At 40.1% G+C, this 26,926-nt stretch overlaps 1 protein-coding gene across 2 annotated transcripts in view; it reads right to left on the bottom strand.

Annotated features, from left to right (window-relative positions):
- Positions 1-26,926, bottom strand: part of RASA3 (RAS p21 protein activator 3) — a 130,645-nt gene that overhangs the window by 81,340 nt on the left and 22,379 nt on the right. For both annotated transcript variants that reach the window (XM_057422286.1, XM_057422287.1), the window contains exon 2: positions 10,004-10,121. In XM_057422286.1, coding sequence (XP_057278269.1) covers positions 10,004-10,121 — 118 coding nt within the window. The remainder of the gene's footprint in view (positions 1-10,003; positions 10,122-26,926) is intronic.

Raw genomic sequence — 26,926 nt, forward strand, 5'->3', positions numbered from 1 at the left:
ACAAATGCAGAAACATAGCCCAGATATCTAGCGCATTACATATGCAAAACACTTGCATCATTCCGAGGCCTAATACTCCGCTCAGCCATAAAATTGTCCTTTCTGCTGGAACAATGTGACAGATGAATTTACTATCATGAAACGATACTTAATGAACTGTAGATGATACATCCAATCCTCTGTCAAGAATTTAAGGGAAGCTTCCGTATACTGGAAGTCTAAAGTCAATGTAAATACACGTGAGACTTGCACCGAGCATACCTGAATTCAGCTTAGCTGATTCTGGAGAAAAGAGCAGAGAAGAGACAACAACTGGGGCCTTTGGCAAGTGCCCTATGAATGTCTGCTATTGGTGGAGGGGTCAGGGCAGAAGATAACCAAGACCACACCACAGCAAAACAAACATGAGAATCAGAAAAGCTGAGTGCACAAGAAGCATCATCCAGTTCAACACATGGTACCAGAAAGAGACTGATTAACAAAAGAAATGATGTGGTGGGTGACTTAGTCATGTAGGGACCACATCTGGGCATTACTTTTCTGCACAAGGCTTGTCAGCCTGAGCAGAGCCCACTGGCAGGCACTCTTCACAGGATGCATTATTTGCAGCCATTGTCACCACAAGTTTTGTTCTGCTCTTGGCTTTCCCCCTCCAAGATCTTGTACTTTTGTAGATTCAAAACCTCTCATCACTCAGGTAACACCCCTGAGGTGCTCTGCACTCTTAATTAGTACAAGCAAGCAGATTTCCAACACAAGCGCACTCGCTCTACACTGGATAATTAGCCACCAAAGGTCTAACTGTAAAGATACATATGGAGATAAATCTGATACCCCCTCACCCCAATCCTGCGTTGCTTTGTAGAAACAGTATCTTCTTTCTGTAAGAATCAAAAGTTACCACACAAAAGCTTCCACTTCAATGTGTGCTTTTTCTCCATGTATCTCTTGAGAACAGTACTCACTTTGTCTCCCACCCAGACCTGAAGAGCAAGAGGTCGCAGCAGTCAAACCCCATGATTTATTTCCCAAGCTAACTTCTCTTGAGCATGAGCCCCAGGGCTGCAGAACAGTTTTTCCAAAAGAACAGCTGAATTCCTCCCTCAGTGCCCCCTCTCTCCCCAAAGCCAGAATTAGTTTGATTTGGCTTCGGTAAGTACTTTTATTTTGACATAGCAATTAATAAAAAGCAGCAGCATCTGCCTACACAGCCCTCAGGAGTCTGACAAGATCCTCCAAAACAAATACTAGAACTAGACTGGCTGAAAACTTGGGAATCTTTCAGAACCAAGTGAGTTCAGATGCAACTTCCAGATTTTGAGTTCAGCTTTCCTTGTGGATTCAGAGAAATTTTAATCATTCAAAGAGAAAGGAAAATAATGAGTCCCCGCTTCCCAACCTTGCAGCCAGCACAATGGAAGGGCATGGACAAGACCAGTGTTGTCATTATTTCAGTTCCTTTTGGACTTAAATGACAGGACGTAACTGCTGAGGGCAATACCTTGCAAGGACACATACAGTGGGCCTCCACTGTAAATGCAATTCAGCTCCTTCCAAGTTCAATATAAAGCCATTTTCAAACCTAGCTTCTTCAGCAGACTACTAAGTTTAGAACAGTTTTACTAACTTTTTAGTTTTGCTATCACACCGATGAGCAGGCATCAACTACTCTTAGTTATTAAATGGGGCTTGTTCTAAGTCACTGTCTCTTGTTCTCCTGACAGGATGAGAAACTGCAAAGAAAGAACTGCATCAATTTTAAAAACCTTGCTCTAAGCTTTCAGACACAGAAGGGTCTGACGCTGTAGCCTTCTACTCTATGTACTGTCACTTCACACCCTTTTCTTATCTCTTTTCCAGTAGATACCTATCACCTTACTATGCTCTGAATGAGGGAAGCTCTACCTCAGCAGTAGAGGTAATCCTTTTCTCAGAAAGCATGGGGCTCATACTGCACAGCTTTTATCCAGCTCCTACCACCAACACATACACTGATTGACCCCTCTTTGGGACACTTCCCCTAGGACACTCCCACAGCTCTCGGCACAGAAGAGAAATACACACATCGCACCCCCCCAAAAAGTCAAGTAAAAGCATAAAGAATGGTGCAATGGATTTCAATCTTCAGGCATACACTCAAAAAAAAAAAAAAAAAAAAATCTTGCTTGCTCCTGAATGCTCACAGGAGCAGGAATACCAAGGAATCAAACCCAAAAAGTTCCCTCTAGGTACTGTTTCACTCTCAGCTATCCAGCTTAGAGCCCTTCCCATTTCAAGGTATCTATTTTTGAACCTCCTCTAATGTATGTTTTGGCAATGGGTATTTTCAAGAGGAGACAGGGAAGGAGAAGAGAAACAAATTACTGTGTAGATCAAGCGGAATGAAAGCAAATAAAGAAGAGAATCCTCATTTCAAACATAATGAATAGGAACTTCTTCCCCTATAAAAGGTTCAAAATTTGTTCATTTTACATGTTTTACATAACTCCAGAGACATGCTTGCAATTTAAATTCCATACCTTCACATATCTAATGAAATCATCACAAATAATATTAACAGAGAGGAAGAGACTTCATAAAACAAGTCTCAGTGTAGAAACATTTCTTTAGTTTCAGGCTGTGTTGCAAAAGCTTGTGCTTGTTTCTCAATACTTAGGATTTGCTAAAGCAGTTTTGTCTTTGTTTTGGCACCAGTACTTCAGTGGATGAAGTGCAAGAGCTGCATGATGAATAATAATGAAACCCCTCAAACCAGAATTCTTTGTGTACAGCTTTTTCTTTTTTTTAAAACTGCTTTTGTGATTGAAAGTAAGGACTATTAACATGCCACAGACAACTCCACATCCTCTGACTATTTTAAAATGTTTAGAAATACTGGATTCATCCTGCTGCATGAACTTAAAGACCAGAGTTCACATCACCATGTGAGTGGGAAGCAAGATCAGTCTGTACAAAGGAGTACACTTGCTTGTTTCTACTACTAAGTTTTTCCTACTATTTAGCTAATACATTTCATACTGTGCTTTGCAGTGTATGTAAAGGGAGTGGGGTAGAGAAGGTTTATTCAAAGCAGATACAGCAAGCCAAATAGAAATCTGAATGCACTTCAGTCTTCTGCTAGACACAGAGCTACGAGACAACAGGAAAGTAAAGTTGGCAGATGTCATGGTAGCTTCCTTACACAATTTATTAAAAATACCTAGTATCATATTTGAAGCACAGATCTGGCAGAGGACATGCAGCAGGAAGTATATGGCCAGAAGGCAATATCTAAATCCAAACATACCAATTATGGCCACTGTTAAGCCTCCCAGACATCCACCGAGACAAAGGCAGATTTTTCCTTGTGTCCCTGTGCAGACACACCCAGATGGACAGTGCTGTGCTATAGCCACAACCACCCCTACTACACAAAGAAAAAAGTAAAGCAGTTCGCATTTTCTCAACCCCATGCTCAGAGGGGAGAGACAGACACTCGAGCTATAGTTATCATCCTCACTTGACAGTTGCTGGTATGGCTCAATGAGGCTTACAGGGATTATGATAACTTGGAGCAGCAGCCATTTGGCCCCTAGTCACCTCCCAAAATATTCTGTAAGACGACACACACAAACAACAGAAGTCACATTACAGCTGCATTTACTTTCTTTTTTTTTTTCTAATCAGTCAAAGCAGCCTACACTACCATCAATTGTTTCTCATATGGGTGGCTCTTCATGTGGATAAACGCTCTTATTAATAAACCCTGCCTCAGGTCTCAAGGCTCACTTCATTCTCCACCTTCCACCGAGTTTTGCTTCCCTTCCTTGTGCCCTTCCCAGATGTATTACTTCCCTACACAACCACACAGTCCTTGCCTTCAATAACATCCCTGACCAGGCTGAAGTTGTATCCATACCCATTTTATCCCTGTTCCTTAAAGGCTTGGGTGTTTTTCAGAATTAAAGTCTACTGACATTAGGAATTCAAGCCACAGTTAGATGTAGCGGAGTGCAGAAGAAGGCAGGCCCTGGGGCAGACAGCACACTGAGGAGTAAGCTGGAAGCAAGCAGGAGAGAAGCTGCAAACTATGCTAGAGCATTCAGCTCAAGGCTTCTTTACTTAAGGCATCCAGGCTTGGGAAAGCTGTTATTTCAAGGAAGGAAACTAGCAATATAAGAATATGGAAGTAGCTAATGGAACTAACTCAGATACAGCAGCTAATTTTGTCAATGGCCCAACTAAGGGAAACAACTCTGTGTTTAAATTTTGAGAAGTGGCCTGCTTCCAAGATGTTATCAGAACATAAGAGAAGTTTAGCTATGCAGTCATGAACTCCAAACATAGGAAAACAGGGGTTTAAGCAAGTCCACAACTAAAAAGCAACATTAAATATGGCAGTGGAATTACTTAGAAAAAGTTCTGAGAGCTACTGGTTGAGTATGTTACCTGATCCAGAGCAAAGACACAGCAACCTCTTGTTAAAAACAACAGTCTTGACTATGATTTTACAGCACATTTCACCATACACTCACAAGCACACTGCAGACTTGTAGTTCTCACTGTTACCTTCACTAGAGACAAGAAGACTGGGGGTGGGGAAAGTGCCTCTGGCTTCATTTGCTGTTTCATTCAGGCTTTGATCACTATGTTTAGCATGTGAAAAATTCCTCAGTGAAATAGTGGAGAACTAAATCACAGACTCAAGACGCTTGGCTCACCCCTCTAAAGCACACAGTGTCAGCCATTTGATTCTTAGCGTACAACGGTTTTTGCCTTTATTCATATCCTTGAAACAAATTTAGAGATGTCACATTCCTTCCATTCTTCACCTATGATTTGAGAAGCTGCCTTGATTTCCTGCTGCAGCTGACACTGCCCTTTAAGTGAATGGAAACATTTGATGCAACCAGCAAAGGCAAAGTCAGTCTTAATGCCAATGGGCAGAGAAAGTTTATCCTCAGGGAAGATATGTAGCCAGGACCAAGTCCTGGATGGTGAAGCCTGAAGTTCAGCAAGGCGACGTTCAAGGTCCTGCACATGGGTTGGGGCAATCCCAAGCAATACAGGCTGAACAGAGATTGGACTGAGAGCAGCTATGAGAAGAAAGACTTGGGAGAGTGCTGGTTGATGAGAAGCTCAACATGAGCCGGCAATGTGTGCTCGTAGCACAGAAAGCCAACCGCGTGCTGGGCTGCATGACCAGGAGCATGGCCAGCAGCTCAAAGGAGGTGATCCCACCCCTCTACTCTGCTCTAGTGAGACTCCACCTGGAGTACTGCATCCAGCTCTGGGGCCCCCAGCATGAGAAGGACATGGACCTGGTGGAGTGAGTGCAGAGGAGGCCATGAAGATGATCAGAGGCTGGAGCACCTCTCCTATGAAGACAGGCTGAGAGAGCTGGGCTTGTTCAGCCTGGAGAAGAGACAGCTCTGGGGAGATCTTAGAGCAGCTTCCAGTATCTAAAGGGGACTACGAGGGATCTTGAAGAAGGAATTTATACAAGGGTGTGTAGTGACAGGACAAGGGGGAATAGTCTTAAACTGAAGGAGGGTAGATTTAGATTAGGCATTAGGAAGAAGCTCTTTACTGTGAGGGCAGTGAGGCAATGGGACAGGTTGCTCAGAGCAGCTGTGGCTGCCCCATCCCTGGCAGTGCTCAAGGCCGAGCTGGACAGGGCTTTGAGCAGCCTGGCCTAGTGGAAGGTGTCCCTGCCTGTGGCAGGGAGGTTGGAGCTAGATCTTTAAGGTCCCTTCCAACCCAAACCATTTGGTGATTCTAAGTTTGAAATTATTCATGGAGGAAGACAAGTAGTTGGTTCAACAGAGGAAATTAATTGGCAAAATTCTTATCAGGCTTTCTACTGGCAACTAGGAATTCAAGAAAAGTTATAGACCTCTGCATTTAAAAGAACAGTAAATTCTCACACGTTCCTTAGGATGTAAAATAAATTAGTCCCTTCACATGCCTCTCTGGTAGGTTATATGGAGTGGATCCAATTCTATCCAGTGCCTTTGCAGATGATGGTAGTGTAAATATTGAACAACAAACACAAAACAGAGGAGCGTGTTAAATCCTGGCTCTAACTGACCTCTCCCTCATATCTTATGACTTGCATGTGACCTTCTTAGAATTTACTAAAAGCTTGTGCCAAGGAGTTTATGAAAACAGTGCTGCTTGAGGAGTTCAAGATTCTCTTCCTGGGAACCTAGAGAACTTGCTCTGACCAACCCAAGGGTTCCCTGTGCTTGTCCAAAGATCCCCAGAGAAGTCAGATGACCCCAACTGCCCCACATAAACAGTACTTTCACACTGCTCCGTGGTTTCATAGAAAGGACTGCCCATGTTGTAACCCTTGACTTGTTTCAATCAGACACTACCAAGATAGCCTCACAGCAGCCCTCAAAACCTCTAGCACGAGGCAGCAGTGCTACCATCCAGTTTAACAGAAGCCAGTAGAGGTAGGATGGCAGGACTGATTGAAGTTCCTGATTGTAATTTATGAGTCCCACCTGACTTCTGAACGAAGAAGTTAAGGTTTGCCATGATGGCTGCATTTTTGAGATGCAAACTTAGATACAGGGCATCAGGCTCACAGAGATTCTCTTCAGAGCACTGGAAAGGGCACTGGACTGCGCAATAGGATGTGCTGGTTCAGTTCTTAGAGTTCTGAATGATTCATGCTTTGTTGATTTAAGAGGTTACTGTTCTCAGCTGTCTCCTTGTGCCTCTACCACAGCCCAATAAAATAAAAATCTGTTGCAGAAGTTTAGACAGAGCTCAGGGAGGCAACTTCTTACACTGCCCCAGTACAAAACACAGGAGATCATGAGTCAGAGTCTGAAGGCTCTGCCACAGATATCCCAAGCAAGTCAGAACTGCACATTCATCCAAGTTCCTCTGGGAAGGAGAGATAACTCCTTCTTTTTTCTCACTTAGCAGTTCTGTTTAAACTTTACATCAGGAGAAGGCTTGCCTGGAAAAAGTATACATTTCTGCAGTGCTTAGTAGAAGCTTAATGAAGCTCAACTGAGCAAAAAGGGGGGGGGGAGGGAAGCAAGCACTCCTTGAATTCCCAAATATACAAGATGATGTTTTCAGCATGACTGTAATTGTAAGCCTTTTCATGCAGATGAAAAAGTCATTTATGCAGATACGTTGGAAAAGATAGGCTTCCCCAGGAAAATCTGAATGAGAAGATATCACTTCAGAGTCAGTAGTGCTAGGGCTGCATATGGAACATCTTTCAATTCAGACATTCACATAAAGCATCTTATTTTTCATAGACTACATGACAGTCATTTTTTGAGCTTACTGGAAGATGGGGAGTTACCAGTATGAGTGAAAATACAGGCAATTCTTAAAGCTTACTTTAGAGCAAACCAGCCCTGTGTCAGCCGTGAAGTGATCAGAAACAGAAAATAGGGTTGAACAACAGAGCGGAGCCAGTGCTCTCCCCTTCAAGCTCTAGTTGAAGGCTGTGTTACCCACTTGAGTGCCAGCCACACAGATGTTCAGACAGGATTCAATTATTTTAGTCATGTGTTGGCCCAGTTTCACATCCCTCCTCCCATCTGAAGTCGCCTAATGCAGCAGTGATACCCCAGAAAAAGGGACCCAACATGTGCTTTGCTATTACATTGGGAAATGCCTGGCAAAGAAGCACCATACATGAAAGGAGGTATTTCTCTGCTACATACACATTACGTGGGCCTTAGGGCACATAAGCATCGCCTGCCCAATAATTCAGTCAATGGGTTGAATCAATCTACAAACAAGCATTAAAGAATGTAACTGCATGACTGGCTCCTCAGCTGTATGTTCATCTCAGCCTTACAAAAAACAACAGGCGACTGCATTACAGTCTGAAATCATTTGAAAAACATCTTCCTCTGGAAGTCTATGCACTTGTTTTAATAGATGTAAACACAGTCATAAAAGATTAAGTAGCTGTGTGTGTGTGCCTCACTAAATAAGAGCAATTCTTAGTCACAGATTGGGAAGACATCCCAGTTTTACCATTCATGTATTTGGGATTTTTGTCTGTTTTTCTTCTATGAAACAGAAAAACAAGGGCAGAGGAAAAACCTACACAGATAAATGCAATACTCATTTGACATCATTGTCTGTAAGTGAATATTCAGGGGCTGTGAAGAAGTAAGTTTTTCAAAATAATACTTTGCAAATAGAAGATTACAGAGGGAGAAGGCAAACTACCACTCGAGTTTCTTTAACAACAGGAAGATTTTTCTTCACAGTAAGTTTCAGCCTAAAGTTCCTTCCCCACTGCAATTTAAGTTTATTATTATTTGCAATAATAATACTGGACATACAGAGTAATTCTCTCCCTCTGAAGTTTGTTTTCTTTTTGGGGGGAGGGAAGAGTGTAGTGGTAGTGTTTCTCTTTTTTGGTTGTTTTTTTTTCTTTAGCATATTTACACAGTTATATCTACTCTCATCTCTCTTTTCTAGGTTAAAGAATTCCAAGATTGTAACCTTTCCTCAGTGGTTGTTTTCCAGACCTCTGATCATTTTGTTGCTCTGCTCTGAATTCACCTGAATTTAACAAAAAGAACTTAGTTCTGCAAGAAACCAGAAACCTTCCAGTTCTGCACAGCCTCATTGTACCTCTTCTGCTTTATAATGGTATCCAAAGACAGGTGGAATCTTTCTGACTAAACGAATTAGACTTGTTGCTTATTCCTACTACTAAGAGTTTATTTTCTTGATAGAAAAATACATGTATTAGTACAAGGAAATTACTCCAACTATTCTCATACATCTTCACTCCCCAGCTTCTGTTTCCCTCCAAAACACTAATGATAATCCAGAAAAAAAATGTGCAACTTCTAGTTGTGTGCAGGAGGGCTACAGCTATTTGACCCAGGAATGACTTGAAATGAGTTACAAAGTTACTTATAGGGAAACAGCTGGTTCAGGGACAACTTGCTTAGGGACACTGCATGTCAGTTATTGTAAAATATACAGTATACTACAAGCAGGAAAGCATCAGCATCACCATTCGAAAGCACTATATGTTCAGTCAATTTAAATACCTCAAGAAACAGAAGCCTCCATGATGGACCCCAGTATACCATATCAGAATATAAGATGAGAAATGAAGATGCAGACAACAAAAAGTATGGTAAGAGAACAATTAAAGTAACTTAAGAGAATAAAACCCACTTCAAGCTACTGAGACTCACATTCTTAAATGCATTAGGTACTTCTGAGAGGTTGGGAGTGAGGTCTAGAGCTACTTCCCAAAGTAAATTACTTGCAATAACAAGACAAATAGCAAATTCCTAACTGTATTACTCAACTGTCTTTCCCCATTTCATATCTTAAGATAAAAGTTAGAAACTTGACTGTTCCTTGCTGCTACTTTCCCCTCAATTCTAAAAAAAGCCTAGCTTGCCAGAGTGTATATATATATATATATATATGCACAGCCTTGTTCCCTTTACTTTTTGATGTTTGGGGATTTCCAGGAGAAAGCATTTTAAGTTTTCCTGCGTGTTTCTCATTCATTCTACATTTGGCTTCTACAGTCTCACAGGAAGTTTCCAAGATAATCAGACAGGCATCTCATGTTCAAACCTCTTCCTTCAGTTGCAGCCTCATGATGGGGGGGGGGGGAAACGACACGAATTCCTAACTTCATCCTTTAGGGTAGCTAAATCAATGCAAAATACTAAGCATAGACATGAAATGGAGTTCAGTGCTCCCTTCTAAGTTGAGATCTGAAAAGCTTAGGGGAGTTCAAAACAAATGTTGTAGAAACAAAGGAGCATTGGCCATACATTCTTAGGAAAATAGTTAATATGGCTTGCCTTGGAGAAGACTTTTTCCCATATATACAGACAGGAATCATGACATGAATAGTTCCACCACTGGTGTTCTTAAAACTGGAAAAAGGATCATATTCATCCTCCCTCCTCCCCTTAAGAAAGTATCTTTGGAACATTAAACAAACATAGCAAAGAATAAGAGTTAACAGAACATATATACAAGTATTCATTACCATAATGACTTCTCCACTATTTTGGTCCTAAAAACCTCCTCCTGGTCCAGGTTTACTGTACAATAGCAATCCCTCATCTTGTTTGGCCCCGGATATGTAGGAAGATTTTTGGCTTCACCTAAAGACAAGAAAGGAAAAAAAAACAAACAGGATTACATATTAAAATATTATCCATAAATCAGTCATCTGTCAACTAATGCAGTGCCAGTAACATGGCTAAATTGCGTTGTCTTTTTCCTCCCAAGAGTGAAGTCTCTATTATAAACTTCACAGCAGTACTCTCTTTCCAAGGCAGCAGCTCCTGACCATTGCCACATTTAGAGCTCAGCAGTAGCCAGCAACAACTCAACAGTTCATTGTGTCAGATTTATTCACATGTATTTGAGTGCACACTGCTTCCTTTCAAATTTGTGTTTGTTTTGATCAGTCCTCCTGAAAGATACCAGAAACACCATACAACACCCTGTAAGGTACCAGAAACACAATACAACATGGTGGTAATAAAGCTTTCCATTACAGCCCACTGATTTTATGCTAAAGGTATCACCAGAACACAGCAAATGAGAACTGACCCCAGCTCCACCACTCTCCATGGATGTGGGGATGGAAAACAGTCACTTTAGTTACAGCCAACAGCCTCACATCACACACTGGACTTCAAAAGCACTGTGATGAGGCAATTAGCATTTGGGAAGCTGCCGAAGATACTTGCACTAAGGTGCCATGCAAGCCATGAATATTCCTCATAATAAACATTTGTTTCAAAACTGTGAGAAACATGTATGTATCCTAGACTTACAGAAGAAAAAGAAGAAAAAGACAGGATTGAGGAACTAAGGGTAACCAAGAGACTATGAAACACGAGAGCACAAGCATGAAACAAGAATAAGCCCACAGCTTTTCCCTCTACCTATCCATTAATAACCAAAGCTGAGCACTAAATTTCCTTGGCAGACTGATAAAATCAAAACTCACAGACAGGAAACTCAGTAATGCTCCTCATGGCTTTGCTAAAGCACATAAGCACTCTGTGGATGAGTGATTTAACTCTAAAGACAAAACTCAGAACTCTCAAGGAATGACCAAGTGTAAGTCTACAATGCACGTGCTCTTATTTACCTCAACTCTTCCAGTACCCAGAGATTATTAGCACATACCATGGGAACTAGACCATTCTCTCCTGGTAAAAAATACAAGGAATAAAACTAAAACTAAAAATGCACAGACCAAGAGAACACAGGTTTGTTTGCCAATGGAGAAGAGAACTCTAAATGACAGTAACAAACATAACGTTTTATCAGATGTCTGCAGCTTAGCTTAAGTACATTGTACTAGACACATGCTTTCCCAATCTCCAACTCCCAAACAGCTCCAGACTATTAACAGAATCACCTTGCTTCTTTCAACCCTGTCTTCAGTAAAGACACACTTTTTCCTTTACTATAGATTTGTTCAACAGAACTCTGATGTATGTGCATGTAAATACTGAAGAACTACAGCAAGGAAAGATTAAGCCAACCTGCATCCTCAGCTTTAAAGGAAAAACATAAAGTGACACAAGACTCCATGGCTTCCTGCCTGTGATCTCTTTCTGGCACACTGTTTGCACGCTTTTGCTAACTGACACGACATGCCCTTGGAAATGCCACACGTCCACACAAATGGCCCATATATATATATATGGGTGACCATACGTGCATACGTTTTCTAAAGCTAATCAGAGAACATATAAGGAGGCATTGAAAAAGGACATGAAAACATCTTATTACAGAGTGCTTCGAAATAAAGTTTGCTCTCAGCTCAGCTGATGCAACTGAGTAGCATTCTTCGCACTTCCTTCAGAGTTGTGAGACATTGTATATAAAAAAGAAGCTGTCTCTGCTGTAACTGGGAGGTGTGACTGGAACATCTGTTGGCATGCCCAATGTGGCTTTAAACCAAGCTGAAGCCTTAGCAATAGTTTAACTGCAACAACCAAATATATACTGAGGATTACTGACAGCTTGCTTGGGCTGCATTGAGGTCTATTCTGCCATAGTAAACCTTACTTTTACTCTTGTTACTCTAAGTTCAAGCAAGTCGCAAATCAAATGTAGCCTCACGTAGACTGGCCTCACGTAAACTGAGGTTGCAGAGTTTGTATCCTCTCTCCAAGTCCCAAGCATCCAATTTCTCTTATCTATTTTCACATTAAAATCATGTGAAGCCAGCCTCTTTTTTTGGCTAACCAGGTAAAGGTCCCCAGAGACAGAGAGCATGCATGTCAACAGGAAGAGTTTTAACAGCAGAATGATAAGGAAGTCTTCCTCTGGGGATGGCACACCATTCTCATGGTTCTTCCAAGGGAACAGGACAGAACTTTTCAAGCTCAAAATTAAATCAAAAATTTACACAGTTTCCCTTTTTCTGCACAATTCCACTTCCTACTTCAACACGCACACACACATATGAACCCAATTCTGGATTCTGTGATCTTGATTTCCAGTTTTCTGATGTGCACAATATTCAGTTAAGCACTTAAAGTTGATATTTAGTCATATCAGAGCACACTGTAAAAACTGTATTTTGAAAACTCAGTTCTCTTTGTTAAACAGACTTGCAGTAGGAAAGCCCACAGTATTAAAACTTCAGGGCAGGGTACAGGAAGACACCATTTAGGATTGCAAGAAAATGACTGCCTGCAGCCCATACAGCAAATTAAGGCTCACCATCATAATACTGGAAAGTGAGGCACACAGGGAAGATAGAGGGAGAAGGCATATTACAGTAATATCTTTCTTCAAACTGGAAAAAGGCCCTGCAAAACCACTGAGACTAGAACAAGGGATTAACTGACCAACCCAGCATATTAATCATGTTACTGACTCAAGTAGGAGCTTATGAAAAATAAAAAACATGGGTTTTCTTCCCAATGCTGGCAGCAGCTAATGGCTGTTTAGATTCCTCCAGCACTGAGCGGTTCAGAAAGAAAAATCTGTCAAGCTTTCAAGCATAGCTAAAGACTCTGCTCTCTAGCCAGACATTCTATGTCAACAAATGCACTCTGTTAGCGTTTCAGTTGCTCTTTAGATTCCTCCAAGACAAAAACGTTCCCTCTGTGGCACCGTTTTGCCATCTACAATGAAGCTGAACAATTTGCTCGGGATTTTTTGTGTTCTGCTACTACTGAAATGAAAACAGAAAGCCCAAAATACTTGATAGAGTCATGCACCATTTCCACATTCTCAAGAACCAGAGCTATGAGATCATTTAATTTGGGTGAGATTTTATCATTTAGCCTAGCTGCATAAAAGAGGCATCTTCATCAACTGTATTTTCAAGAGACAGCCTTGCACTTCCTACCCCCATCCCCTTCATATTTGTGAAGTGCCTGAATGCTAGAGAATTTGGGAAGGGTTTGCAGGCAAAAGGTCAACACACTCACCTTTAGTTTTCCACTTAACTGCTAAGAAGAAACAGAATGTTTACTAAGATGTCTATGACCTTGACAATTTCAAAAACACAAGCACTTTGATTTTGTGCAAAAGGCTTCCATTTGGAGCCACAGTGGCAGAATAATCAGTTCAAGTTGGCAATAGCTTTTCTTTCTGTCCCTGCACTTCTAATATACATGGGTCTGAACTTAATGGAGTTAAATCACTCAACTTAGTACCGAGTACTTAAACCTAGAAATGCTGATTTCAGCTATGGAAAAGTTATCATTAGCTATTTTGGGCAAGTCTTAAAAAATAAACCATACAATTCTGAACACCTCACTGGCTTGCTTTCTTCTCCCTGCAAATACTAGGTTACTACAGTTTAAAAACAGGCTACCACGGCAAACAGATAGCTTGAGCTAGCCACAGCAAATGCAACAGGCTGGATAAAGAGGAAGAAAAAACTTAGAACCATTTTCATCTTCCGTGTTCTTTCCAATGTTATACGTTCCTGCCTTGCTAAGATACTGGCAATAAAGGGGAAGCAGGAAAAAAGGGCTCGCCGGCATATACGGCAGAGAACAGCACTGCTTAGACGCCTGGGGGCATAAGTGGTGAAAACAAGAAAAACTTTGAAGATGTTTCTAAGAATAAACAAATATGGACATGTATACATTTCCTTAAGGTTTTGCCACTTTAATATTCTGAAGCATCTAGTGCTTTTAATTGAATTTAGATACTTGACATCGCATTACCTTTGCTTTTGACATGCTTCCCCAGATACAGCTTTCTGAAAAGCAGAGAACGCACAACAGCCAGGCACTATTTCTACCTTTTGGAAAAGGATTTGTTGCTCCTGTGCTTCCAAGTATTGGGTCACCACCACACATCTGCTGATATGAGTGCATGAAAGCTTAGTAATGTATCAACAAATACAGCTTGCTGTCTTCTAGCAGCAGCATATTTGATTTTTATCAAGATGTCATGGGAGAATCATTTCCCAAACTATTCCAGAATACAAATAAGCAAACAAAAAACTACCTCTAAAAAATAAACCAAATAAAAGCAGACAAGCTCTCAATGCCACAGCATTTGACTTCAGGGATTATGCTGAGAAAGACTTGAGTAGAGAAACAAAATACCTAAAATCTGAAAAGGGCAACATATCCAAACCAACAACAATCCACATTGTTTCTACCATATTCAGGAAAATACACTCCAGAGAATCTCATAGGCAAGCACCTCGAGAACAGAGCAGCAATGTCTGTCAAGAATGAAAAGCTTCTGTTCTCCCTTAAGCTCTCAATACCAATTAGAGATGCTGGAATCAGAAAAAAAAAAAAAATGAAGAAAAAAATTCTCTCAAGCACTCCTTTCAAGTTTTCTTTCTTCTGAAAACATTATTCCCCCAACATCCATAGGTCAAGCAAAAACAGAGAAAGAAAAATGTTTGTACAGACCTCCAACTCTCTATCACCATTTATGCTTATAAAGCTCCTCATACACAAAACCCAGCATATACGTAAAATATGAAGATGCCATCAAAATTATAATCAACAGAAATATAATAACACTCAATGTTGATTAAAACATGCAGAAATACCTAGAGGCATATTAACTTTTGTGCCTATGCATGAATTCAAACTGAACTGAAACAGCTGCATTAATGCTGAAGACTTAGAAAGCAGTTCATTTTCTTGCAAGGTGTGCTTTCTGGTGGTGAGGTGGGGTTAAGGGAGTGGTATGACTGCAGTACCTCAAGGGGGATATACACAGAAAATAATCCCTTTTAATATTAAAACAGTCATTCGGTCATTGTTAAAAAAACTCTATTCACATCAGAAAACAGTTTTGCTACTACACGGCCAGTGTGATAATTATGTGAAATTAACATAATGTTTGAAAACAGAATATGTGGATATACAGTTATATTTGTATATAATTCCTATCTGTAGATACACTGTGTGTACCTCTCAGAAGAATAAGGATTCAGTTCATTTTTGCCTTTCCAAATATGAAAAAGCTATAAAAATGAAAGGTTTCAAGAACCAGTGCACCCAATGTGAAACCACGGGGTTATGTAAGTAGTGTAATATTCTCACGTATTTTTGTAGTAAGCTAAAAACAAGTAACACCTTTTAGGTAATATATGCCAAGTGTCAAAAATGTTCTCTCTCCTCTACCTATGCATATAAGTCACACAGCCTGAAAATAAGAAAAACACGTGGAATCTGTAAATATCTGAATAAAGAAAATTGATGCATAAAAAAAAACAACAACCCTCTTAAAACAGATGGGACTAGAAACAGTATTTGCCCAACAATCTCTCTTTGTTTTAACCATAGGTATTTATGTGCGCATACACACATGCACACTTTGCTCTCATGGAGAGACAGATTGCATTAGATTTCTAAACCAGGTCAAAAAACGGCCATCTGTGAACAGATTTTGCTGATCTGGAAAATGAGATTTTTAGATGACCTGCTCTTAATCTAAGTCCTTGCCTGCCAGCCTCCTTCCACGTGAAGCGATCATCACATTGGAAGACTCAGGAAAAACACTTCCTCAACAAAACAATACTGACCACCTGGGCCTTAGCAACAACCCCAGAACAACCTGATACCACAGCTAGTGCTCCCTCAGCAAGCAACTAGAAGGGAAACGGAGCACAGTACATTAACTACAACTTTTTAGACATAAGCATCATATGGACACCCTTGGCTTAGGGGCAGCATCAACCCCAAATCCCTTGGCATTAAACTGAAGACCACCACCAGCTGATACCTCTGTGCCAAAAACTACTTATATCTACTTAGACCTAGTTCTTCTAGTGGGGTTTTACTCCCTTTACAGCCTAGTGACAGGAACACTCGGCATCCACCAAAATCCCTTCTGAACAATCCACTTCATTAGTGTGCATGGCATACTACCACACTACTTCCCTTTCCACTCACGATTAAACTTATTCTATACCAGTTAGAAACCTTCATATAGACCTTCCTGTGATCTGAAACCTGCTCTGAGACAGCAAGTGACAGGCCCTTCTATCAGCTGTAACAACAGCTAAACTTAATCAGGTATAGCCTGCATGGTGCATAGCCTAGGACCTATCACTCAAAATGGCTAGTAGCCAAATTCCTTCTTTCCTATACATGCGTACTCAGACATCCCAGTTCTTTTGCCGCCCTGAAGGCCTAATAAACTGTCCAAATATCTTGCCTGTACTGTTCTGGGCCTAACAGAAGCAGCTGAGGATGTTTCCACTGGAGAGCAATGAGAAGCTGCAGGCTAACAGCCTTACTTCTCTTTTAAGAGGCAACGAACATTGAGGAGGCTCAAGAGATACTGTCATGATCTCAAGTACTTAAGTGCTCCCAGCACACTGACTGTTAATCAAATCCCAGGGCTGACAGGAAAGAGGTTTGTCCAGCAAGTTCCATGAGAGCTGCTTGTAAAATTAAGATTTTAGTTTGTATAAGAGGAGAAGCATAATTCTCCACAAGTCATTAATGTTACTGGTTGCATGCTGCTTGCCAATATCATGGTCTAACAGCAGGAATCGGGTTTCTCTGAAGATTCTCTTAGGATGGTAACTTAATCCCACAAAATAAAAAAAATGTACAATGCAGCTGCTTTTTAACAAGACTGAAGCTATTTTGTGTAAAAGGATACTTTGAAGAGATCATTTTCAAGTAGGATACTGCCAGGAAAAAGGTGTTCTCAAGGAGCTTTCATTCAGATTCAGCTTTCCTGTGGCATTCTGGGGTTAGCATTCCAAGGTTCTTTGATGTGACTCCCTCCTATTTATGCAGAAAAACTGGTGAATTAACCAAACTGCCTCTAGCTGTGTTGATACAATGTTAGACTCAGCTCCCCATTTACTATTTTTCAATCCAGTTTGTACTCTGAAGATGACACTTGCATCATGGCACACCTCATGTTTGACAGAGGTCCTTGAGGTTTTCCCTACCAGTTTCAGTAATGTAGGGACTGGCTACAGGACCTCTGAATTGTGACCTCTGTTTAGACTGGTGGCTTGTGGAGGTTATTTGCAGTTTTTTAGTTGTTGGGGGGGGGGTGGTCTCGTCTTCGGTTGTTGCTGGTTTTAGAAAAATCAGCTTCCTAAAGTTATAGAAGACCTTCTCTCAGCAAAGTCTGAGGACCTTCTCTCAGCCATGAGGGAGAGGATTCAGGCTACAGGAGGGCCAGAGGAGCTGAGAGGAAGTAACTTTAAACAGGCTATTCCACTATGGGCAAACAGCGAGCAGTTCCAGCTATTTTTAGAAGAACAGTATTAGACAGGAAATACATGCAAATGATTTACAACACCAAACAAAACGTGACCAAAATCCAACAACTCCCTTTTGAGAGTTTTTGTGCTTTAGGATAATTTATGGTAGTTTCTCTTTAAGGTAGTTAAGCTCCTTACAGGAGCTTAATCATTGCTAAAGAACAAAAGTAATGCTCTCGAAAACATCAGCATAAGCAAAAAGAAGTCAGTGTGAAAATAATTCTCTTTTTACCTGCCTTTATTTATGTTATTCACACACAAAAACAAACCCCAGGTTAAAAAAAAACAAACAAAAAACAAACAAAAAAAGGCAATTTTCTATCTATGTATATTCAATTTCTTTTTCAGTGTATATCAAAAAGCTATAGCTGTAGGAAAAAAACCCAAACAACCCACCAGTAATGAAAAAGACATGATGCCTTCTCTCTTCCACAGCATTTATCACTTACCACAATAAGTGACATGAAGAACTTTTCAATAATCTGAAAAATACAAATCTGCTAAAGGCTGTGTTTTGCTTAGATTACAAACTAGTAACAAAAGGAGCGATTGCTGAAGAGATGAAGCTTTACCGGCAATGTCAAAAAACAGTGACTGTTTCCTCTAATGATTCTGCTGTCCACTATTGCTCTTGCTTTAGAATTGCTTATTTAGAAATATCTTCACTAACCAGAGTTCACAGGATCAAGTTTAGATCAAGTTCATGTTGGCCCTGTGGCCCTGAAGTGTTCAAAACTAAACTCAACACCAGCTATTGAGAAACAGGGTGACTCACAATGCAGCAGTTCAAGGCAGTCTTGAAACCACCTCAGATTTAGGAATTAACTGAGCAGAGTGTCTTCCTCCATATCTAGAACACCCTTCTTATTATGAAACTAATCATCATAAGGGAGAGAAAGAGGTTTCGAAATCTGTCCAACTTGCTTTGCTTTAACCTTTCTTCAAAACCAGTGAAAATAGGTGCTTTCCTACAAGATGACCAAATCCATTCTTCCATATAAAGATCCAAACTTAGAAACAGTCTCCTCCAAACTTGCAGTAAGTAATTAGCAGCTTCCCTTAGAGCCAGTAACAGGCAAGACTATAACTATGTCAAACTTGACATGGTCTTGATATTTTATTAGCCCACATATTCCTCATGTGTTCCTTCATACACGAAGAGCATCGTATACACTAAGGAACAATGCCATAGGAAATCCTTTATTTTAAGAAAAGAATGATCATAACCAGGTCTCAGACATGTAGTTATAGATAGTTTTGGAATGAAAACAATTTAAGGAAAATTGTTACATTTCTTCGGTGGCTGACAAATGCTATGTTGTGAACACACCTCTGTTTGGAACAGAAGGCTCAGATTAGGACATTACTGAAATTACACCACAATACTTGTTCTGCTTTAGCTACTGGGTCTTCATTTACACAGCACTTTTTCCAGCAGAGTGAAACAAAACTAAATCCCACTTGCTCATTCCGAAGATTGTTGCCTTGTATGACCTATAGGTGACTCTTCCATGCTGGTGGACTTCTAAAGTATTTTAAATTATCACAGAGAGATTTATCTCCCTGTTGAGTAGCCTGTATTGCACAGATGTATGCTGACAATGAACAAGATTTTACATAGATGCTCCTAATTTTTTGTTGCTAGTTGCACTCTAATTAAGTAAAAAAACAGCATCTCTCCTCATGATATTTTAAGATGCTTTGAAGTATTTGAGCTTGACTAACAAAGTGCTTACTTGTCAGTTTGCAGTGCTGTGCAATTAAAACTGTGCAGATGAGAAAAGACACACTGTAACTGATCTACAGACCTACTGATTTCTTTGAGGAAAGAAAGATGACAGCATGCCTGTATGCTGAAGCCCAGACTACCTTAACTACTGCACCACAAAGTTTCCTCATGAACAGCTAGTTTCAGAACATTCACACACGGACAAACCTGGACTGGGATCCTAAACATTCAAGATCCTGAATATTCAATTTGCCCATGTCAGTGGGTTTACTAAAGAATTATTTCTCTTTTTTTTTTTTAACATATTAGCATAGGATTCCTGACTCAATGCTGAAATAAAATTTTCTATTAGAAAATACAGTTGAAGACAAACTGACCTAGGTACAGGGAGGAAAGGACAGTGTCAGCTATCACCGTCTGCTGTGTTTGCTCACTGCAGACTTCTGAACGCTCTGACATGCTGAGCTGTCACCCCCACTTGGCCACAATGAAAGCCCACCAGCACAGTTCCACAGACCCATAGGGCTAATGGGGCTCAGCAGAGACATGCTACAAGTCCCTCTGCCTGGATGGCATGAACATAGAGTATACTGACATCAACCCAGGCAATAATTTATCACCAAAGTACAGGCAATTCTATGTAACTCTATCTGCTCAGTTTCTTCATTTTTACCAAGAAAATATAGAAGTGTTTTTCCCACTCAAATATTAAGTACATTTCAAGTAATATATGTTTTTGGGGTATAATTTGGTATGACTTCATGAAAGTACCTCTTCTTAGTAAAGCAAAAGCAGCTAAAAGGTCTCTCTAAAAACAAAATATGTGCTATCCCTCCTTATAAGAACATAAAACATACATAAAACATTCAGCTAACCTCTCAATATTTTTAGATTCAAATTTAGCATTCTTACCATTATATAGACTTTATTTATTTATTTAGACAATCAGCTTAAACATATTCATTCCCCCCCCCTTCTGATTTGGGCTTGTTCAACACCCTCTATTGTTACAGTGGTCATTTAACAGAGTCAACAGCAGACTCCTCGACTAGCAAGCTGAGCTATATTGGACAAGCTATGTTTCCATCCTCTCAAGGCACTTTTGCTGAGACCAAAGACTTCTTCACAAGGATAAAGAGATGATGATGTTAGAAGAATACAGTGAGGGCTAGAAACAGTGTTTAGCAAGAGAAGTTTTAAGAACACCTAAAATACTTTCAGACCTGTTGACACAGAATAACAAAGGAACAGTTAGCTAGTATATGTCACAGGAAAAATAAAGAAGTACTGAAGAAGTGAAGAAAATTTTGGATTCAAATATGCCACTTCATTCTGAACCGAGAGGAAAAAACAGAAATTAAAATGTTAAAATTGTTTCTTTCAGTTTCATACAAATTAAAAATTATTATTAAACTCTTTGTTTATGAGTTACAGTGTAATAGTAATCATAGTCTTTCCCCTTTCCCAACAGTGGCCATTCTTCACAGTGCTAAAGTTCATGCAAGTCTAATATACATGTATATGAACAACCTTAAGTCTTTGAGAGTTCCCCAGTTGCAAACTGACAGTGTACCAGGTTATTTTAAAATATGAGCTGTCAAGTTCTACCCACAAATCTAGGGCTCTATGTGGGACTGACTGACCAGTGCTGAGCAAAACAAACTGTAAAACACAAACAAGAAATCCCCCATCCAAGTTCCCAGTCTCCTGCACAGTGGTGGCCAGGGGAAGAAACTTTAAAGTAAATGTTGTTCACATGTAGGAAAGAATACCTAAGCATTCACTTCTTCTTGCTTGGCCTGAAGTCACAGGGTCAGGTCCCCACCTCACTGCATAGAAGCCAATTCACTTCAGCTGAAGCTTTAACCCAACATACTCATCTCTGTACCAAAGAATTAACTGCCAAAATACAGGGTCTGTTGCCTTCCAGAGGAAGCCAATGCAGTAGAAGCCGACAAACCCCAAAGAAACACGTCTGTTGCTTCAGTGGTTATTCTTATAGAAATGGGAGCAAGATTCAAAAATAAATTTAGATTGTAGGTCATCACCCAGAGGCTGAGCATTCTTCAAAACTGCCAATGACTTTTGGAAGCTGGGCATTCATTCCCTGTGAGCTGCTGATCCACACCCACAGAGTTCATCCAAAGTTGAATTTTTAATACACCTCTTTAGACACTACATGCATCTGTCTCACACAGAATGAAAGGAAAACTAACAACCTGAACTAATACTTTTAACAGTTTTGAGTGCCTGGTATCTGTAAGGATCCACTTAAAACTGAAGGCAGAACAAGACCACCACAAAAAGCTTCACAAAGAAAACCCTCACTATTTGAACTTTCTACAAGCAATCTCATTTTCTATCCCACTGGTCTGCACCTTCACCTACCTCATGAACATTTTCCCACCAAAATGCTGTTAACTTTCAAGATGGAAAATAATGCTGTTCAAAAAAGCCAGAAACAAAGTTTAATGTGGAACATTAATACATCTTTCCTTCTACTCAAGCTTTCATCTATGAACCATGACATAGTTTATAACAGTTTATTTCAGCAACTTGCAATCCTCCACCCTATCTTAAGCCTGACTCGCTCTCAAGGCACAAACCAGACATTGCTCCCATGGATATTCATAGAATTCAACATTCTGCATGATTTAGGAACCTGCATTTGCATCTACTGTTCACATAGACTCCTGCAGAAGAGGCTTTGAGGAACAAAGATAATTGGTTTTCTAAGTCATAATTTGAATCAGTTCCCCTTGCTGTCCATTGACTAGATAGAGAGCCTAGCCTGCTAATATCAGTGTCCAGGTTAAGCGTTTACAACCATGAAGCACACGCTTTCCCTACTGCTGATCTAGATACCTCACATTTTCTGTAAGGCTGGACTTTCAGACTGATATTTCTCACAATGAACAAGACCCCTAAAGTCTTCTAATACCAAGATAAAGAACTTCAAGAGCTTTCATAATAACATATTGCACAAGAGGAACTGGAAACTGCCACTGTCCATCGCTGTTTGAAACCTCCACCAGATCTCAACTGCACTGAACATTTCCAGGTAGAGATAATTCTGCAAGGAGAGTTTCTGCCACTAATAGTTCAGGTCTGATTCAAGCATCTGTTATTACCACTGTTTTTTTAAACTTGTTTCACAAAGTTCAAGCTACTACTAAAATTGTAAAGTAGGTTTTGGTTTTAGCAGCACAAAGAAAAAAGCCCAAGTTTAATCAAGACGTACTTCAGCACACTGAACTACTTTAAATTCACCTGCTAGTACCCAGAGTTCTGAATTTAATATACTCATTTCAGTTGGACTCCAATAACGTATCAGTTACCATGACTATAAAACACATTTCAATATAATGATGCTACTGAACTCAGAACAGCAAGTGGAGGGGGTTGGGAAGCATGTAACTGGTAAGCAAGGCATCAACCTGCAGTGCCATTTATTTTTAAACAAGATTCAAACAGTGATTAATGTGATCGCACTGAGAGGGGGAACACCACATGAATCTCGGCCTGAGGAACAAACTTAACCAAGAAGGAATGACTCATTGTGCAGGCAACGTAATGAGAACCAAATGCTAGATTATCCAACTTCAGTAACTACAGGAAGAGAAAAAAGAACCCAAAACATCTTCTACTTCTCTCCTCAGCACTGAGCATAGATAACACTGGCACAACAGGGGTTGAGGGTTGGAACTAGATGATGTTAATGTCCTTTCCAAACCTAACCATTCCATGATAACACTGCAGAAAAAGAAGCAAGAAGCTGAGCACAGTCATTTATTTATAAGCAATGGTCACAACCACAGAGTTCGGAAGTTAGTGTAGCTGTGGGCACCTAAAACAGATCACTGGTATAAGCAGCTGAGATTTTGAAGAGGCAACTGAGCCAAAATTCAATATTCTCTTGTAATTTATATAAATGCTCCTATGATTAAAATCTGTATTTACAGAGAAATGTATAACTTTCCATGAAATGTCTGTAATCCAGCTGTTAGGCTTTTATGCAAAGTACAAAGCTGGGTATTAAAAATGGAAAGTGACCTACTTTCCTTTTCTAAACTATGCAAAGCGTTAATATAATGAAACTCCATCAATGTCACTTTTCTTTTATTCTTCTAGTTTCAGTTTACAATTTAGTCATATCAGCTGCAGAAAAGGAGGTGAGCAAGACATACTGCCTGTAAAGCATTCTGGAAATGCTTAGTAGTTTGCATACTTACTACTAGTGACAAAGCAGAATTCATTTACCTATGCAGAAGTGTGAGAATTCAAAAACATCAGCAAGAGGGACAACTGGCAACTGCTCTGGAATACATTCACAAAGCATTATTTTTTAAAGCACATTCAGTTCCACAAACCTGTCTAACCAAGCACAAACCTGCTCTGACTTGCTTTCAGTAGCTGAGGTCTAACTGTAGTGAGAGCTGTACCAACACAGAAGACATTGTCTTTCTTGAAATGCTTAAGCCTACACAAACGTTCATATATGAAAAGGGAGGATCAAGCTTTAAAAAGGGAAGGGCAAGTTGAAAGATATTTGACAGGATGGAAGTACAAAGGCACAGCATTCCCAAACAATGCAATACAAAATATATAAAAATATGATGTTAATCTTTAAAGTCTTATACTGAAAACTTTCCAAACCAAACCAAGGTCTGACTTCACAGTCGTAAGCCTGAGTGACCATAGTTTGCTTTAACAACACACAGGCGGAGCCAGCATAGCAACCAAGCTTATTCCTCAACCCAATGACCAATAAGTACAACAGAGCCACATAAATTTAAACTCACAGCTTCAAATCCACAGTTATGTACTGCAATTATTTAGTCATCAAAAGCCCAAAATACAAAAAACCTGGGTCAGCCCTGTCCTCAGCAGTTTACAGAACACATCAAGCAGGCAAAGAGTGATAACTTACCCACACATATGTCAATTTACGGTTTTGGGCTCAACTATGCAGAGTCCAACAGAAAATATATAATGCACATCATGTTCCTCTTGCAGATATACTATGTACTAGTTTAATCACAAATTTAAACATAAAAAGCAAGAAGTCCCTTCTTATTTCTTCAGAGGGTCAAGTGAAGCTATGATATCACATGCAGCCAGTGTCAGGAAGTAGCTATAGGCCAAGCTATACCTGTGCAATGCCCTCTTGTCTTCAACTAATCTCCTGAAACTCCTGTGCAAATTCATGGCTTACAAAAGAACAGCAGACTGAAGTCAGGGAACGCTTCTGATAATCATGTGTAAAATGAAGTTGATTTCTGGATTATATCACACACTTTCACAGACGGTAAGAAAGTTCCTCACTGACATTTACAATAAGCAGCTGCAAAACCTAAAGCATGTAAATAGACATGCCTATCCAAAGACTATTTACTGGATCAAAAGATACCCATTTTTACCTTTTAGGGTAGAACACAAGTTACGCAAGTCCACATGCATGCTGTAGTCATTATTTTTAATACTGGGGGGCTGGGGATGAATATACCAGACATCTGGCTACCCAATGTGTCTTTAAAAAGGTCACCCAAGAATGGAAAGCCATTCAGCTTTGGTTAACTCCTTACTCATCCCATGTAGTTTCAAAAATGGTCTATTTGTTTCTACAAAGCCCTTCCACACAGCAGAGCTATTCTGTGCAAGAAGTTTGTAATCCCATGCAAGAAGCTAGCTTTTTTGGTTGAAGATCTGGATTCCATCCCAGTTCTGTTGCAGACTCCATCTGTGACTGTGCATAATAAGCCAGGCAGCTAACTTTCACAGTTGCCCTACCTCCTTCTCTAGTACTTCGCATTCAAAATGCGACTTCAGATCCCTCAGATGAATCACAGAATAACCAGGTTGGGAAAGACCTTTAAGATCATCAAGTCCAACCTTTAAATGAAAAGACCACATTGGAATATTGCATTACAGTATTTCCTAATACATGAGACTTTTCAGAAACTGTATTTGAAAGCTAGCCACAAAGAGACCAGCAAAGCCAACCCAGCCTGACCAACACACCTTGCACCAAAAGATTCTCTTGCACAGCAAGATCAACATCCTCGTGGTGTTGGGAGCCTCTTGCCTACTTATTTAACCGCACAAGTTGGGGGGGGGTGAAAGCAGGATTTAGCAACACAAAGTAGAAGACAAAGCACCTGGTCCTTTCAACCTTTTAACAAAAAGCTAAGTCAGACAAACAACTCCTAGTAACCATGACAGGAAATACCTTATTGTTGCAGGGTATACTGCAGCAGTACTGTAATGTACATAAAGAGAGAGAAAAAATGACTCCCAGAGGCTTTACTGTGGAAAGAACACCAATTTGGGCATGAAAAAGGTACTGTAATAGCTGCAAAACAATCTGGCAAAAATGCTGCATAACTGAAATTACTTTGATAGGAAAGACACTCTTCATGCGAAGCAGCTTCAGGTACACTGTACCAAAAGAGAGAGGCAGAGGAAGCCAGAAGGTAGGCACACTGAACAGAAGTGCAGAGTAACAGAGACACAAGCCCTAGAAGCGCTCCCTCCGAGGTGTAAATTCACCTCTCCGTAATCTGGCACCATTATATCCCAAATAACCACACCATAACCACTACCCTGCTGCCAGCTATTGATTCACGAGATCTGAAGAAAGACACTGCCTTCCCAGAAGATGAACCATTTGTGAATATGCTAAAAATATTCAGTACAGTGAAGCATCTGTTCTGACTTTTGCATATCTTTTGAAATATTTGCCTAGTGGGGGCTTCTGCAACGCAAAGTTTGTTTCTTATCTCCAGCTCTAACTTAGTCTGAAATCAAAGTACTCCCATTACGAATTCAGAAGTGAAGCAGTGGATACACCTGTGAGTGGGAAAACAAACGAAGTTTATTATTCAACCAATGAAATTGCCCACAAAGCTAAGCTAAAATATTACTTTTTAAAAGAAATAGCTATTTAAGTGACAACATTCTGGGTCACTGTTACTTGCTTATTTCCCCGAGAGTTTTTGCAGTCATTAATCAGAGCTTCTCTCCTTTGAGAGCCAGATCTAAAACAGGTTTCTGCTGTAGTATGTTCTTAGCACATTTAGGCTATTCTTCCAGAGAAAGACAGCAAACACTAATAGCATAAAATTGGTAGGAAAGCTCAAAAGAAGTATTGTATTTAATTTTTAATATTAAATGAATTGCAAGTTGGTGTCTCTTACTTTCTTGAATTCCAACACACTCACTGTCCTCCAAAAGACAAAAAAGTTAAGAGGCAGTTTTTAAGCATACATTTGTCTTGTTTCAAGAGATGGGGCAGCATGAGAGCAAAGAGCACAGAACTTGTGCAACTGCATGGTGTTAGACATGTATTTCAAACATGTATTTCCAAGCATGTTCTTGGAAAATTTGAGGCTCCAGCCTCACAAGTATGTGGACTACAGGCTCACTTTCCAAGGCTACTCTTACTATTGTTGTTCTAGAATGCCATCATCTAAAGACTTGCTCAAAAG

This window comes from Pezoporus wallicus, unplaced genomic scaffold, assembly GCF_028554395.1.
Source record: "Pezoporus wallicus isolate ANWC-B61680 ecotype Strahan unplaced genomic scaffold, APGP_CSIRO_Pwel_v1 contig_5785, whole genome shotgun sequence".
NCBI lineage: Eukaryota > Metazoa > Chordata > Aves > Psittaciformes > Psittacidae > Pezoporus > Pezoporus wallicus.